Source organism: Babylonia areolata, chromosome 4, assembly GCF_041734735.1.
Source record: "Babylonia areolata isolate BAREFJ2019XMU chromosome 4, ASM4173473v1, whole genome shotgun sequence".
Taxonomy (NCBI): domain Eukaryota; kingdom Metazoa; phylum Mollusca; class Gastropoda; order Neogastropoda; family Buccinidae; genus Babylonia; species Babylonia areolata.
The window spans coordinates 10,797,673-10,815,089 of NC_134879.1; the positions used below are offsets into that span (position 1 = coordinate 10,797,673).

The following is a 17,417-nucleotide window of genomic DNA, read 5'->3' on the forward strand; positions in this document are numbered from 1 at the left end:
CATTTTCACCACCTTCTCATGATAATCGTCTCCATGTTCTCTTGACTGCGAGTAGTCGTTTACTGGAGATGGTATTGGGTGAGAAGTTTGAAAGGAATCTTCAGAGGAATTTTTTGTGTGAAAAGTTGACAACTTCAGTATATCATTTTCAATCATCCTCCAGCATTCTGAGCCATAGAGAAGTGTGGAAAGTACACAGCTCTGGTACTTTTTCTACTTGATGTTGTTCAGCATTCTGAAGATGGTTCTGGCCTTGCTGTGACAGCTGTGGATGTCACTGCCTGCTCCCCATCATGTCTGACATTGCTGCCCAGATACACAAATTCTTCAGTTGTGAGTTGGTCTGTTACATTTACTTGGACTGGTAAGGGTTTGGAATGTTCAGTGTCATCAACTGTTTTCTTCTGGGTAATCTTCAGGCCTATTGGCTGTGCAAAGGTGCTGAGACAGGTTGTTTTTTCTTACATGTCATGAGCGTGGGAGACCAGTGCCAGGTCATCTGCAAAGTCCAATCTTCCAGCGTTGGGAGGAAAGTCCATCTGATACCTCTTTGTTGATCTTCAGTTGATCTTCACATCACCCAGTCTATATTACCATTTTGAAGAGAAGTGCTGACATTATGCATCCTAGCCTGACCCCTGTCTGCACCTCAAAACTCTGTTCGTTGTTTCCTAACTTGCATGTGAAGTTGGTATAAAAGCACTTATCTGTAGGCTTTCCGTATGGATGCTGTCAAAGGCTTTCTCTAAATCTGCAAAGTTGATGTAGAGCTGTCTCTGCCTGTCTGTACAGTCCTCCATGATTTTATGCAGGGCAAGTATCTTGTCAGCATATCCTATTCCTTTCTGGAAATTTGCCTGCTCGTTCATTAGTGCTGCTTGTCTGCATCTAAGACTCGTTGTATGATGATCTTTGCAAGCAATTTACTTGGGATTGACAATATGGTGATTCCACACTAGCTGTTGGCCCTTCTTTGGAATTTTAACAAAGACACATTTTGTCCTGTCATCTGGTATGTTCTTTTCTTCCATTGTGTCTGTAAATAGTAGCTGAAGTATTTTGCCCACAAGCACATTCCAAAATCCTCTTGGTCTAGCATTTGGTGTTGAGGACTTCCGTCTTCCTGTCAGAGGCTTTCTTTTGCTTTCACTACTGTTATTAATTGGGTATCTTCTGATGACTGGAAGCCTGTCACACACAGTAGTGTTGGTTTCTTCTGTTAATTTTCTGAAACAAGTTTTCTGAAACAGTTAGCCCTGTGCCCAGCCCCCAACCTGGAGGACGTGTGGGTCATGCTTTGCCTGGCCTCTTCCCTTTGACCTGTCCGGCCTGTGTCGCCCTTCCAGGAGCATAAGATCACAGGTCTCTGAGGTATGCAAGCTCCCGCACCACAACAAGGTGGCAATCCATTGGGCACCTGTTTACAGGTGGTCTAAGATGGGGTGTACAACCAAGCCAATTTTAAAAAACAGCAAAAAACAGGTACTGCAAGAAGGTGCTGTGCCTGATTTTTTTTTTTTTTTTTTTAAGAAAAAGATAATAATACAAACCAGCTTTGTGGTGTGTGTAAAACCATGTGTGTGAAATGTACTGATGTCAGAATTGTTGATCATCCTCACCAAGTCTATTCAAGTCCAGAGGTTAATAATAGGCTTTTGTTCTTTATTTATAGTTTGATATATATTTTTTTGTTGTTGTTTTTTAAGCAGCTTAACATTTTCAGCATTTTAGCTTATAGGCCTGAATATCTCTCTGATATTCTTTGTCAATACAACCCATCTCAAAATCTCCACTTTTCTACTGATAATTGGATTCTTTGTGTTCCATCTGTCCCATCTGTCAGAATAAAATCCCTTGGTCAGTATTCTCCTTCATATCAGGGTCCAGCCATCTGGAATAGCCTTCCATTTAACATTTGGCATTCCATTTCCACAGCCTCTTTCAAATCTTCTCTGAAGACCCATCACTTTGAGCAGTACTGATATCTTTGTCCACCACAGTTTGAAACTGCCCTGTCCATGCTGTGAGCGTGTGCGTATATATGTGTGTATATGCGCGTGTGTGTGTGTATGCATATGATGAGTTGTCTCATGTCTGTTTGTAGTTTTTTGTATATATATGTGTGTGTTGAGCGCTTTGAGCTCTTTTTGAGAAAATGCGCTAAAGAAGTGTTCATCGTTATCAGTATTGTCATTATTTATTTCAACATAATGATGCCCACAAAATGGGCATAAATTGCGTGCTGCAAGTTTGTTTCACTTTCACCAGTATCTGAAGGAGTATGTGTTTATATCTAACTGAATGGTAGATGTTTAGATTAAGAAAATACTTTTGTGGTTTTTCCCATCATAATCATGGCCATTCACATTGATTTCTTTCACGCACAAAGATGCACACCCACATCAGCATTGAAACTGTTATTTTTCTGCACATTGATATCATACCCACATCATTATTACCATTGACCCAACACCCACCTGACACTGATACATAAATAATGTACATTGACAGCTGTCATCAATATACAAAAATATGTCTTATCACATTCATTAACAAAATTCCAATGGTTCAGTTCCCCACATCTTTGGCACATGAAATTGATAGTCAAACCACACATTATTTTCCAGCTCTTTCAGTGTGGTTCACAAACAATCTCACAGAAACAAAGAGAGCGTTGAAAAGAAGAAATTTCTGGCACAGAATTTACACAGATACAGAACCCCAGCATCCCTATAAGTGAAGGTGTTCGGGGGGGGAAACTATGCACTGGCTTGGCAATGGAAGGCAGGTGACAGCAAGCAAGAATGATAAACACACATTTCACATAGTTTAATTCCCTCCACGGTGTACTTCACACCAATACTGAGACAAATATACAAATGTAAACCTCTCCAACATGTTTTCCTGTCAACAAAGTCACTGATCACATCACAGATTTCAAAGATCTCTTCACAGTAGGTTGACCGCTTAACATCACATCACAGATTTTAAACATTTTTTTTCTCTCCACATTATCATGCTCGCAGTCATACAGATGTCTTGCTGAAATGAGATTCAATGTAAATCATGTGTGAACAAGCAAAAGGTTTTCTCCAAAAGCACCAAGATACAGCAAAAACAAGGGCTAGGTTTATAAGAATTTGAAAAAAAAAGACTTATTTAAAACAGGGCAAGGGATAGACATCTGAAAAGTTCTGCTCAGTGCATAAACATTTGTTGCAGACAGAAAACAAATGAGAACAGACCTGCTTTCACCATGCAGTATATTACAACGCTGAAATGCAAAACAGAATAGAAGGAGGAAAATATTCTGCAGAATCCTGCTGCAGTTAACTCTCACCACTTTGGACTCCCTGTCAAATTCAACAATGGAATTATTTATCTCTTATCATTGCCAACAAAAAGACTTTACACTAATAACATAAAAAAAAATACTGGCACTACTAGTACTCCATTAATTGTTGTCTGTAAAAAGACTGTACATAAATTTGGCGAAAACCTCGGGAAAACCAGTACAATACAATAGTGTGTTGTCGATAAACAATTTTAGAGACACAATTGAATGAACAAATGCAAGTGAACCTGATTCAATTTCTGTATCACAGACACACACACACACTACACTAAGAGTACTACACAGTGCAGCATGGCTTCTGGGGGTCAGCAACATTCCTAGCATGTTCATTAAACTGTTTTACCAAACATGCTTTCACATTTTCACTTTACCTTGACAAGTAAACTAAATTACAATAAATGACCTTGCCCTTGTATCCTATAAGCTACAACACATGTTTCTGATGGCCACACTCCAGTCTAAACTGCATGCTGAGGACTGAATATCAGTCAAGAAATCAAGGTGGTGAGAAACAAAAAACAACTTGTTAGCATGAGAAAACAGTTATTGCCATCGAAGACTGTTCACATATGAAAAGGTGAAAATTAGTTCTTATGCAATGCATACCTTCACCAGATACTTCATAACAACACCAAACTCCGATATGGCCCTGTGTGGTTGTCTGGGGAATACTCGAGTATTAGAATTAGAAATACTAATCAAGGTGCCAAGCATTATCCAGTGGAACAGAGCAAATGGAACCAAACCATCATGAGAACCTATAATCAGATGTCTGACCACAACCTGCATGTGGAATAAGTAAATATAACAATGGGGGGGAAAAAGCCCAAAAATGAACCCTCAATCAAAAAAGTATACAGACATCTGAACCCTCAACTGGAAAGCAATAAGATGATTGAACCCTCAAGCATAATGGTATACAGAAGACCAAAAATAACATGTACATACATAACCAGCATGAAAAAAAGCTGCTTTCCCACAGGAAACTTCAAAGAACAAGTTGCTGAGACAGAGCAGGGAGAACAACCACACATGCCCAATGCTCCATAGTAGTCGCAAGACTTGCATCACTTCCTGTTCCCAATTTATGAATTTGTGTTCCATGATTTCTGGAAATTAATGAGCATTGAGCGAAAGTTCCTTCCTTGATAAATTTTGTTTTTAATACTGATCAAAGCAGCTGTAATTGTTTGGAATTTGGATTGGCAATTAACTCACATGAATTAAAAACGTAACCATTTTCACTAAAGATTAGATCGGTCACAAATGTTGGACAGTCTTCTTTGAACTGTGCACTGTGTTATAAAAAATTCATTATGTTCCAAACTGACTGTCAGAACTGAGCGTTAAATGGATATTCTACCTGTGACAGAACACAGAAATTCAGAGTGCAAATTTCAAGTCTTTGCTTTTTCATCTCTGATAATGAAGCAGTTTCCAAGACTGACTGAACACATCCATTCTGTGTACAGCTTTTTCGTATTTTACACCATCACGAATCACAGTTTAACAATGTTGATCTATCAGCTGCATAGTAGAATATTAAATCACAAAATATATGTGATTTTTTCCCTTTTTCAAAAACTGTGTTCATTTCAATCAAGATATCTGTGCTCGCTGTCTTTTCTGTTATCTATACACCAACCCCTCTCTTGACATCATCACATCACTGGCCAGCTTGTTGGTTTATTTATATCCCTAACCCTTCTTACATTTTATTCACCTGATTACATTGCAGCATTCATATTTCCAATGTATATTCACACATAAAAACAATACATTGATGTTAATGTTTACAAAGCTGTTCCAACAGTATTAAAGCAGCAGTAACAATGATAAAGAGAACATTTACATGGTTTGTCAAGAAAATGTTAAACAGCATGAGCAAAAATAAATGATTCTCCACTACTTTCTTCGGTCATTCAGATCATGCCTTCAAAATGCACAAAACAACAACATATAAAATAATTTTTTGAACAAGGTAAAATAAAGTCCTATTTCACCCTAAAAACACCAGTCTAAAAACATGGTTTAATAGAACAAGTTTAACAAGTAAAAGCTTCCAAAAAGTCTGCACTGCAAACTCCATAGACATTTCCCTTATTTTGCAATGATATTATTTTGAAATGCAATGGTCAATCTCTTTTCAGAGAATCGCTATACCTAAAAAGAATACTGATCATCAAAAGTTCTATACTTACTGAGTTAATAATCCAGCAAAAACAAAAGGAAATTAATGCACATATCATTTGCTATATCATCATGAATTTGTCATAAGATATAATCAGTGACAAAAGCCAAACTTTTAACTATTGTGACAAAATGCATCTGTTGTTGTTGGGTTATTTCCCTTGATCGCTGTCGCAAGAGTCGCTTGGCGGGAATAAATCATAACAACAGACTGTGACTGTTGTGTGTTCATTTGGGGCTGAAACATCACGTTGGCGACAAGAATTCCCAATGGACTCATGCAGGGAAGTACCAAAATACATTTCTATTTGCTTTCTGTGTAATAGTTCTCACAAGATAGGCAGTTCTTGGAGAAATATTTACTTGTTTGTTTCATGCTAGAAAGAGACGGTGATGCCATTTTGTATCAGTCAACAGACCTACAAACTGTTTTTCCACTGTGACATTAGACGTTGTTTTTTTCCTCCAGTCATAAACTTTGCTAGAGTGTAATCCACAATTCAGAATGGCACACACAAATAAGTTTGATGAGTTCAAACCTGCTGTTTAAAATTTTGATTGTTATATCAAATGCCTTACTATGTACTTTGAAACAAACAACATTACTGATGAAAAGCAGAAGAGTGTATTCTTGTCAGTTATTGGTGCCAAACATTATTCACTGCTTCGTTCACTGTGCTCACCTGCCACACCAACAACAAAGAATCATGACGACCTAATTGCTATCCTCAAGGCACATGCGTCACCCAAACCACTTATCATAGGTGAAAGGTTCAAATTTCACAACAGAAAGCAGAATGAGCTGGAAACTATGAACAACTTTGCAGCAGAACTTAGACGATTAGCATTCACATGTGACTTTGGAGAGTTTTTGCAAGACGCACTGAGAGATAGATTTGTATGTGGCCTCTGTGGCGCCACAACTCAGAAGAAGCTGTTATCTGAAAAAGATCTCACCTTTTCGAAGGCAGTGGAAATGGCCCATGCTATGGAAACAGCTGCAAGCCACTCTGCAGCTCTTCACCAAGAGTGCTCAGCTGAACTATCATCTGCACCCGTTGTGAACACAGTCCAAAGAACTGACCACCATCAGTACACAGAAGGGCCTTTTCAGATACACCCGTTTGCCCTTTGGAGTCTCAGCTGCACCAGCCATCTTCCAGCGAGCAATGGACTGCTTGTTGCAGGACATTCCACAGGTTGCAGTGTTTCAAGATGATATCCTGGTCACTGGCAGCACCGATGAAGACAACACTCTCCACCTGTGGGAAGTATTTTGCAGACTTGAAGCTGAAAGTTTCCGGTTGAAGAAGGAGAAATGTGAATGAAGTCACATACCTAGGTCACCAGATCAATGCCGAAGGAGTCCAGCCCACACCTGAGAAAGCGAAGGCCGTTCAGGATGTCCATACTCCCCAAAACGCAACTGAGTTGAAGTCATTCCTTGGTCTCATCAACTTCTATTGCCTCGGTTGTCTACAGTGTTATCTCCACTGAACAATCTTCTTTGCAAAGGTGCTGTTTTCGGATGGGGAATTCAACAGGACCAAACTTTCAAGAAGGTGAAGGAAATGCTTCTGTCAGCTGATCTTCTGGTTCACTTCAATCCAGACATGGATGTAACTTTATCCTGTGATGCTTCCACAGTCGGCCTATGAGCAGTTCTAGCCCACGGGTTTCTTGATGGCTCAGAATGCCCCATTGCCTACGCTTCTGGGTCACTGAACAAAGCTAAACGGAATTACTCCAACATTGAGAGAGAAGCTCTTGCAGTCGCCTTCAGAGTGAAGAAATTTCATGACAATCTCTCTGGCCACCATTTCTGGTTATACACTGATCACGAGCCCTTGATGACATTGTTCAATGAACATAAACCCATTCCAACAGAGGTCTCTACCAGAATTCAAAGATTGGCATTGCAACTGTCAGCATATACATCCACAATCTGCTTCAAGTCAAGAGCCACCATGCCACATGCTGATGCTCTCAGCAGGTTGCCCGAGACTCCAGAAGGGTACATTTTCCTAATGGATCGTCTTTCGACAGCCCCAGTCACTTCAACTGACATCCAAGCAAAGACTGATCGTGACCCTGTTCTCTCATGTCAAGACATACACTTTAGTTGGCTGGCCATCTGAACTTCCAAGAAAATGGCAGTCAGAACTGAAATTTTACAGGGCCCATGAAACAGAACTGTGTGTTCTTAGTGGTTGTCTTCTTTTAAGGAACAGGGTTGTTGTACCTCCGGCTTGTAGGACGGCGATGCTGGAAGAACTTCACTCTTGTCATCCAGGTGTCTGCAAGTGCCTTGCCCGCTCCTGCATGTGGTGGCCAGAACTTGATAGTTACATAGAATCCACTGTCAGACTATGTGAAGCCTGCTAGCAAGTTCATCACATGCCTGAGAAAGCTCCACTTCATCCACGGGAGTGGTCTGAAAAACCATAGTCAAGACTTCGTGTGGACTTTGCCGGACCCTTCAAGGGACATATGTTTCTTGTGCTTGTTGATTCCCACTGTAAATGGATGGAGATAAAGATGATGACCAAAATCATAGCAGAAAGGACTATTTGCTACCTAAGAGAACTCTTCGCCACACATGGATTGCCAGATACCATCATCTCTGACAATGGACCGATGTTCACTTGCACCGAGTTCAAAACATTCACTCAGTTCCTAGGCATTCGCCATGTGCTGGTCTCACCTTACCATCCAGCTTCCAACACCCTGGCAGAAAGAGCTGTTCAAACATTCAAGGAGGCCATGAAGATGATGTCCCCCAAACTCACCGTGCAGCATAAGTTGGCCACTTTTCTCCTTGAACAGCACATCATACCTCACTCAACTACTGGTGTGCCTCCTGCAGATCTCTTAATGAAACGGAGACTCAAAACACATCTAGATTTGACACAGCCAACACTGTCTCGGAAAGTGCAAGAAGTCCAGTCAAAGCAGTAGATGTATCATGATCAAAGTGCTAAGGACAGAGACTTCGCAGCTGGTGACAGAGTATATGCTCATAACTTTGGGTCTCACAAGTCCTGGCTGCATGGAGCTGTTGCTGAAGTCACTGGCCCTCTCTCTTTCAAGGTGCAGTTAGGAGATGGCCGTATGAAAAAACGCCACAAAGATCAAGTTCGCAGACGTTGGACTGAGGACAAAGGACTAGAGAACCTCCCTTTCCCCATGGTGGCTGACCCTACTGTCCCCAGTGAAGAACCAACAGCCATCAATGCTCCCAGCCCTGTGGACCCACTTTCTGGTTCCTCTCCCCTAGAACCAGTCCCTCCTGCAGCCACTCCTGGTCCATATCCAGCCACTCCTGTCCACTCTTTAACCCACACAGGTCCACAGTAAATCCCCAGCCTGTGCTGCAACATCTCCAGAAGCTCCAAACCTAGGCACATCTTCCAAGGGTGCTGCAGTTTTCCAGAGACCCACTCCTGCCTTAGCTGAATGTCCCAGAATATTCCGTAAAACTCCAGATCGACTGGACCTGTGAACTCTATTCATTTCAGTCATCATATATCAAGACCCCTTCAAATTCATTAAAAAAAAAATTAAAAAAAAAAAAAATATATATATATATATATATATATATAATAATGATTTTTTTTCATTTCTCTTTCATTTGATTTATATAATTGCAACAAATTTTTCCATTGAACAAATTAAAGTGATATTTATCATTCATTTAAACGGACAAATTTTGTTCTGCTCAATGACACTTTTATTTTCTTTTATGTCAAATAACAACTTAAAAGGGAGGGTGTTAGGTTATTTCCCTTGATTTACGAGAGGTCGCGAGAGTCACTTGGCGGGAATAAATCATAACAACGGACTATGATTGTTGTGTGTTCATTTGAGGCTGAAACATCACAGTTGTGTAGTTGTATCCTTTTGCAGTAAAGGAAACACCAACAGTAAAATGAGGAAGAAAGAACTGATTACCCAGAACATGGTTGCTAAAGTTGATAATTTAAGAAAAGAAAAGAAAAAAAAACATGCAGAAAGGCAGAGAAAAATACCTAATAAAGACAAATAATACTACCATGACACCTGAACTTGGCTTTTAAAAGAAAAGCAATAAACCACAACCGCTACTTTAGCCATTTTACTCGTGATCTGAACAAAAAAAACAACAAACAAACAAAAAAACAAAACACACACAAACATACACACAAACTGAGACACACAGATTGACAATTAGATCTCATTCAACTCATATGACCACTTTTAACAAGGCCCAACACTTTTTTTCTGGTTCTTGATTCAACGATTGTCAACTTTGTGCATACAAGATGAATAATGAGAATACAAACAAAAGAAAGAAAGGAAAAAAAAAGTCATCATTTTTGTCTAAGGAAAAAAAAAATCGTTTAGTATACAACAAGTGCTTCGCTTCCATCATGTACAACTGGCCAGAAACAATGGTCTCTCATCTCTGTTATCAATGTCACGTAAAGTCTCTATAGATGCCATTCACCCTGGTATTGGCCTTTACATAGTTCCCAATCACATTCATTATCAATCATGATGTAAATAAATACAAACAATACAATGATATAAATAAATACAAGCAATATCCACCATGTTCGTACAATGCCCTGCAAACTGTGTACATCATTTGGTAAGCTTCTATATATACAATAATCATACAAATCCCTTTTTTGTTCTTTATTCTAATAACTATTACACCTGTAGTCCTTTGAAATAAAGTGCATAATATTGTAGCACAAGTACAATATTCATTACAAAATCACAAATATACAATTCAGTACATTCCCCTACATCTACAACACAAAAAAGCCTGATGAAGTATTCACAAAGTAAAACCTGCTTAATATAATTATAAATAAGTATGTTCATTTTTATCATGAAACCAGGCACTTAAGGAGGACGTTCATTTTTCTGAAAATTATGCCACCTGTTCTATTCATAAGTATCCCTTTTTACACACATACATAGATGCACAAACACAAACACACACACTCTCCAGTACTATCTATAACAAAATTCATAAAAGTCTTTTTAAAATGTGCATAGTGAGTCAAATGTTTTTACACTGTCCATTCCTTTTGCTTTCTGATCCATAAAACTATTTGTTCACATATACCTTTAAAAAAAAAAATCCCGAAATCAGATCTTTGGAAAGTTTAACATTATGTCTTGAAAACAGCAAAAAACAAAAACAAAAAAAAAAAAAGGACACTCTTAAACAGTAAAATCTCCACTGCCTGTCTGCTGAAAGATCAGCTGTGTTCACCAATCAACTGGGTGAAAAAATTAACACTATATCATGGTGCACATTTTTTTTTAAAATTATTGTTTATTTTGTAACTGTCAAAAACAATGTCCACCTTAAATTACTGTCCAACCTCATTGATTTTTGTTGTTGTTGTTGTTGTCTTTACTAAAAAGATAAATTAATCAAATTAATGATGTTGATAATCAACTGCCTGTTGTAAATTCCATATTCCTTTTCAGGGAATAACTTGTGTTCCCCTGTGTAATACTGATATCTCTTTTTCAGTCTACTTCATGGGCTGCACCTCGAAAAGTGCAATGTCCCTGTATGGGGTGGGGTTGTTTGTTTAGTTTTCTTTTATTACCTCCATAATCTATACTTACTCTGCCATCTAGCCATCATTCTATATTCAGAATTATATCAATAACAATGATGAAAAAGTAAATAATGTTCGTCGGTATCAAGCAGTTTTACACGTAATTCCACAACAGTAACTTGTGTTCCCCTGTGTAATACTGATATCTCTTTTTCAGTCTACTTCATGGGCTGCACCTCGAAAAGTGCAATGTCCCTGTATGGGGTGGGGTTGTTTGTTTAGTTTTCTTTTATTACCTCCATAATCTATACTTACTCTGCCATCTAGCCATCATTCTATATTCAGGATTATATCAATAACAACGATGAAAAAGTAAATAATGTTCATCGATATCAAGCAGTTTTACACGTAATTCCACAACAGTCACAGAAACACCACTGGCATGATATGTTGCATCGGAGTTCTTCACAGGTAAAACCGTACCAGCACAAAACCTAACTAAATTTCAATATATCCTAAAAAGCAGCAAATCAATACATGTGCTGCAAATATCACAACCTGCCACTGTCAGCATCTCAGACTCAGTCAAAATCTCAAGACTCAGTCGAAATATCTCATCTCCATGTAGTTTTGTCCGTCAGGACGCTTGAGGTCAAACAGGGAGTAGAACTGAACCATAGGGTCTTTGCATTCCAGTGAGATCTTGTAGCACCCAATCTCTTTGCTGAGCAGTAGCAACACATCCAGCAAACTGTGGAAAGAGAATGGAACCAGTCAGTGACGTTCAAGACTAGCCAGTAAAAGGAAACTGGTGACTGACTGCACTGTTCACTAAATATATAATTTGAGAAATTAAACAAAAATCAAACAATACCCTTTCAGCTGACAGTGTGTGTTTGTGTGTGTGTGTGTGTGTGTGTGTGTGTGTGTGTGTGTGTGTGTGTGTGTGTGTGTGTGTGAAAACCCTGTTCCAAGCTGATGGATATACAGCTGAAAGTGGAGAATTTTGAAATCCCAATAGCAAGATAAGAAACAAATCATTTCCTGCAGAATGTGTTCAAGCAGCTCTCAAACACTGCCAGCTGATAAGAATTACAGGAGAATTATACATTAGTAACTACCATCCATGAAGCACGAAATTCTGTATAATAATAATACGCACACTTTGCCCAGTTGTTTCCCCCTGTACAGGTCACTGACGACAACATCTTCCACTCTCGCCCTCTGTAACAAATCAAAGGCATCACAAGTAAACAAGGCTCAACTGCATAAAAACAATACTTCACAAGATTATTACAGTATAAGGCTCTCGGTGATTTTAGATTTGTCATTCACACACACACACGGAAACATGCTTAAAATGAAAGGTGTCATTTGGTGATTTGTACTTTAACAGTACACAAAGATGGAGTTCCAATACAGCTTTTTCTAATTACCATTGAAATCAACCAATTTACAACCATGCTCCATAGAACTTTAACAACAAAATCGCTGTTTAAATTTTTTTTTTTTTTTAAAGTCACACACAAATATACAAGTACACACAGACTGTGAATGACAAAAATGAGAAAAGCTAAGTGTGTGCATGTGTGCACATGTCAAGATTGTAGCAAAATGCAAATATATATATATATATCTCAGTTGGTGTGGGTGGGCATAGCCTTTCTGTAACCCTGCTCTCCTTACAAAGCAAGAGTATAAAGTTTGCATTCATTCTTTTTTTAATTAAATGTTACACACACAAAAACTGAAGACTTCCTTACAGCAGATGCACCATGTATAAACTTCTGTTCCTTGATCAGTGATGCTGATCCGATAACCTGTGTTGTGGTGGTGTCCTCTATCACAACAATGTAGTATGTGTCTGGACAACTCTTCATCTGTCTGAACCTGTCTGAAAACAAGGGGGGAAAATGTCAGCATTTTCATCTTTCCAAATCTGTCAAAGAACAGTAAGATCACATGTAAGCATGATTCTTTAATCTAAGGAACGGCCACAGATTTTTCATATCATTTTCCTTACGCAATCACATTTTTGCTGTTTTTCCAGAATAAATATGGACAGATCTGGGCAGTTTGCATGTCTATCTAAATCAGTCCTAATATCGTATAAGCATATATAAGCTTTTTTTTTCTACCTGAAACCGCAACAACACAAAAATTGAAAAAGCATTTTCGACTGATCTTTCCACTTTTTGCTAAAAAACCAGAAGACACAAGTAAGCACATCTAGTTTCGGTAAAAAAAATTGCAGCTTAAAGAAATATCACAACTGTCAATGATTCTGAATTATATCAAGGGTGTAAATAACTGAAGTTCCTTTTTTAACACATCGTCTGTCGTAGAAGTATTCTGGCTTTGAAGAACTGCACAGTTGTTGATAATTCTTTTTTAACACAATAAATGTGAGAGAACACACAAACACACACAAAAAATCATGAAATCCTTATTGGAGAACAATAAGAAAGCATGCACAAACATGTAATGGAGATAAGAAGGGGAAGTGGGGGAATAAGGTCAAGTCACACACACACACACACACAGAAAGGTGTCAAGCAAGCAAACTGGTATAAAATAAATAAATAAATAAACAAATAAATAAATTACTACTAAGGGGAAAATGAAAATTCAACACTTTATTTCAACCTATCAAAAACATTATGCAGCTATCAAACAAATTTTGCTTCACAACTCTTTATCTGCTTGCATGTGACATCACTGTGTGTCGGTTTATCAGCCTGGTCCTCCCACACTGTGGGTTTTTTTTTGTTGTTGTTGTTGTTTTCTTTTTTTATCACTGATAGTTTTCAGCCTACACTTACTGTGCCAGTCTACATATCTCACCTGTGAATCCACACACACAAAAGAACATATCATCAGGTTGCAAAACAGGATGTGTTACAACATGAACACACCTTGACTAAATGCTAAAGGCACAAATTATTGGACAGGATTCTCTTTCAGCTGATTCTGACTGCTGTCACAAACAGGCTGCATTTTTATGCTGTACTCTCCTTACCCAAACTAAACCCCAGTGCCTTTCAAGCGTCTCGCCACACAGTGGATCACAATAATTATGTCTGTTACATTATTGAAAAATACATAACACACACACACACACACACACATGTATACAGTGTCACAGACGCAGACACACACACACACACACACACTTTACACAAGTCCTGCTGAATCTCAAAGCACCACAAGCACATAAACACATATACACTTTGTGAACACAGTAACGCTTTCAGCCAACTTACAACACAACCCATCAGTCTTAAACTTTTCCTGAAGGTCACCAGGGTTCAAAGGAGGTCAATACCTTTGGCCAACACTCAATGTTTACCCAACTACTTACAGTGACACTGACACACTGATTTATGCACAACGGTCTTCCCTCCACTCACTGAACACCAACGCTTACAATGAGTATACAGAAAACACAGCTCACAATCTTATGGCTGAAGTCTACCGCACACTCTCTCATGGCGAAGACTTGCACTGTGCCTCTGCTCACTTCTGTGTCCAAGTATGTTAACATCAACAGAAGCACAGCTCAAGTCACTTTAGTTCAAACTCATGGTATGCTTACACCAGCAGAATCATAACATTAGCATAACTACACCCTCATTAGTTGTTATGATGCAGCATACGAGCACACTGTGGTTAATTTCTTGTCTGAAATCAAATTTGTGACATGTAGTGATGTATTGCATTTATGCGGTTGTTTGGGGTTTTTTAATCCTTACCTTCGAATTTTTCTTGTGGCACATCACCCACTTTTGTCAACTGTTGTAGTAACTGCATGTATCCTGTTAAATAAAAGTACACATCCTAATAATGATTTTACCCTATCGCTAAACAAAATATAGGTAGACAGACAGACAGCAAATAGATAGACTGTATAGATATATATAGAGACACATACTTAACAAAATATATGTTTTAAGATAACAATATACCGTGCTCTCTCTCTCTCTCTCTCTCTCTCTCTCTGTGCGTGTGTGTGTGTGTGTGTGTACAGAACATTTATGTAAAACAATCATTAATTATGTAAGTAATAAACAATATCACAATAACTTCTCAAACATAAAAGTGCAAACTAAAAAAACACAATCTGGGTTGTGATAAAGAGACTGAGACTATTAAATATTCATAATACAAGTAGCCTGAAGTGAAAAAGTTCTACGGCAAAAAACAATTTTCTGGTGTAAATGGCCAAATCTTTTGAGACTGAACGTTAATTTGTGCACATTATACTTATTTCTTGCAACAACATAAGCACAAGAAAATGATGCAGTAAACAAAGCGATGAAAATTTTCAAAATGCAAACATTAATCAGTCATACACTAATCAATATCATATTATTATTATTGTGCACTAAACACAGACATATAAATCATACCAACCAGTCTCACTCACTCACACACACACACACACACAAAATAAAATTGTGTGCATGCGACATAACAACCAATGTTCAACAAACCTTTGTCAAAATCCGAGAGTGCGAGAGGTCTTATAATAAGACCTTCACCAGGATTTGTAGGAGAAACACCATTTTTATAGATCTTTTTGCAGTCTGCAAAGTTTAACTTTGTCAGCACTTCTGGGTCATAAAGATAGACCTCTTCTGTGCCATTAACCTGAAATAACGCAAATTCATAATCACAATCAAGTTTACACAAACTGGAAAAACAAGTTCAAATAGCTGACAGCTCACAATTTCACTTAGCTTATGAAAGCCATGCTACTGCCACCATCTAAAATGATCTGTGGTTATGACTAAGAACAGATAGAGATTGACAGGCTTTAAAAGTGCATGACCCTTGTCAATCAGATGGTCCAGCTATTGATGTTATTCTGCTGGTAAGCCTCCACGCATAACCATATTTGCTCTCAGGAGGTTCTCCATAAGCTGAAGCCAATACTATCATCCATTGTAATGAAGCATCTCATCACACATATCAAATGTACCATTTACACTAATCACAGATCTACCACCAGGCTGCAGAATCAGTTTTTGATTGATAAACACTAGCACTAACATATGTATCCCAACATGCATATCTTACTCAGCTGAACAAATAACCTGACATGAAACAAGCCAAGTGACAAGAAACTGACCTGTCACTAGATCAGTAAACAAGGGGAACAAATTAAACATAAACTTTTCATGCTCCTTGGTATAAGTACTATTACTCTAAATATTTTTTTTAAATCATAATTTAAAAAAAAAGAAACAAAGAACAAAATATCCACCATAGCAATCAAGAAGAAAGAAAAAAACTATCAACTCCAGAAATCATGTACTTTCATTAACATTTTATGCATCTTTAATGATATAATCATGAAAATCATGTGTGAGAGGAACAGTGAAAAACATCCACAATAATAATATAGCAATCATGGAGAAAACATCCACCATAATACAGCAGTCATGGAGAAAGAAATAAGGACAGCAATCTCCTGATGATCATACAAAGAAAAAACATCCACTTCACAAACCATCCGTTTTGTCTGGCATTTCACCTTTCCATGTAACAATATTAAACTCTTTGATATATCATATTTAAATGCCAGCAAAAACAAATTTAAAAAATGATATGTGAATATGCTGTCATATTCATGCACACACACACACACACACACACCTAACTGTACAGCTTTTTTTTACATGCGTGGATGCCTCGTTCATGAAATAATAATATAATAAACAAAAGAAAAACCAATAAATACAAGAACATAACAAAAGTAACAAGATTGTAATAAAAATCAAAGGCCAAAGCATTACTCAAATCTTGAAGATTCCGGGATAGGTGTATCTTATTTAATTCATTTACCGGGACTAATCAAGTGTTTTGTAGAATCCGTTGCATCATCGTTTGTGTCAAATAAAATCTGACAGTTAAACTCCTCAGTTGGACTGGTGTACATCAAAGACATATAATGATAACACAATACAGATCTTCCAACACGTACCTCCTGTTGATTTGCCATTATTATCACAAATACACAACTCGTGAACAAAGAAAATGACGGAGAAAATGAACAAACGATCCGTCAACGTGGCCGGACAATCCCACCCGGACACAAACTGCGATTGTGTGGGTGGCCTTGAGGTCAAAGGCCGGAGTTAGCTTCCGGGGTCATGTTACGTCCCAGCGAAAATTAGCCTGTAAAATAGCAACAGGAAAACTTTTCGATTAGTTGTAAAACAAAACATTAAAGTACCTAAAAGTATATTTCATGCTTCTATTTCGGATTAGCGGATGAAATTCATGACAGGTGTATGTGAGAAAAG

General features: G+C 38.1%; 1 protein-coding gene across 1 annotated transcript; it reads right to left on the reverse strand.

Annotated features, from left to right (window-relative positions):
* Nucleotides 1-2,402: 2,402 nt before the first annotated feature.
* On the reverse strand, nt 2,403-17,221 carry LOC143280856 (putative glucosamine 6-phosphate N-acetyltransferase). The gene is made up of 6 exons (XM_076585576.1): nt 17,096-17,221; nt 15,603-15,759; nt 14,862-14,924; nt 12,873-13,003; nt 12,272-12,333; nt 2,403-11,860 (listed from the first exon to the last, which is right to left on the reverse strand). Exons 1-6 carry the CDS (start codon nt 17,111-17,113, stop codon nt 11,710-11,712), a joined length of 582 nt encoding a protein of 193 aa, XP_076441691.1. The 5' UTR covers nt 17,114-17,221; the 3' UTR covers nt 2,403-11,709.
* Between the last annotated feature and the right edge of the window lie 196 nt (nt 17,222-17,417).

What these genes read in the sequence shown, in the direction of transcription:
- LOC143280856 (XM_076585576.1), bottom strand. An exon ending in ACTCTCGGATTTTGACAAAG is followed by an intron (nt 14,925 to 15,602) that starts GTTTGTTGAACA and finishes TTTATTTAACAG; the next exon opens with GATACATGCAGTTACTACAA. An exon ending in TTATACATGGTGCATCTGCT is followed by an intron (nt 12,334 to 12,872) that starts GTAAGGAAGTCT and finishes GATTTGTTACAG; the next exon opens with AGGGCGAGAGTGGAAGATGT.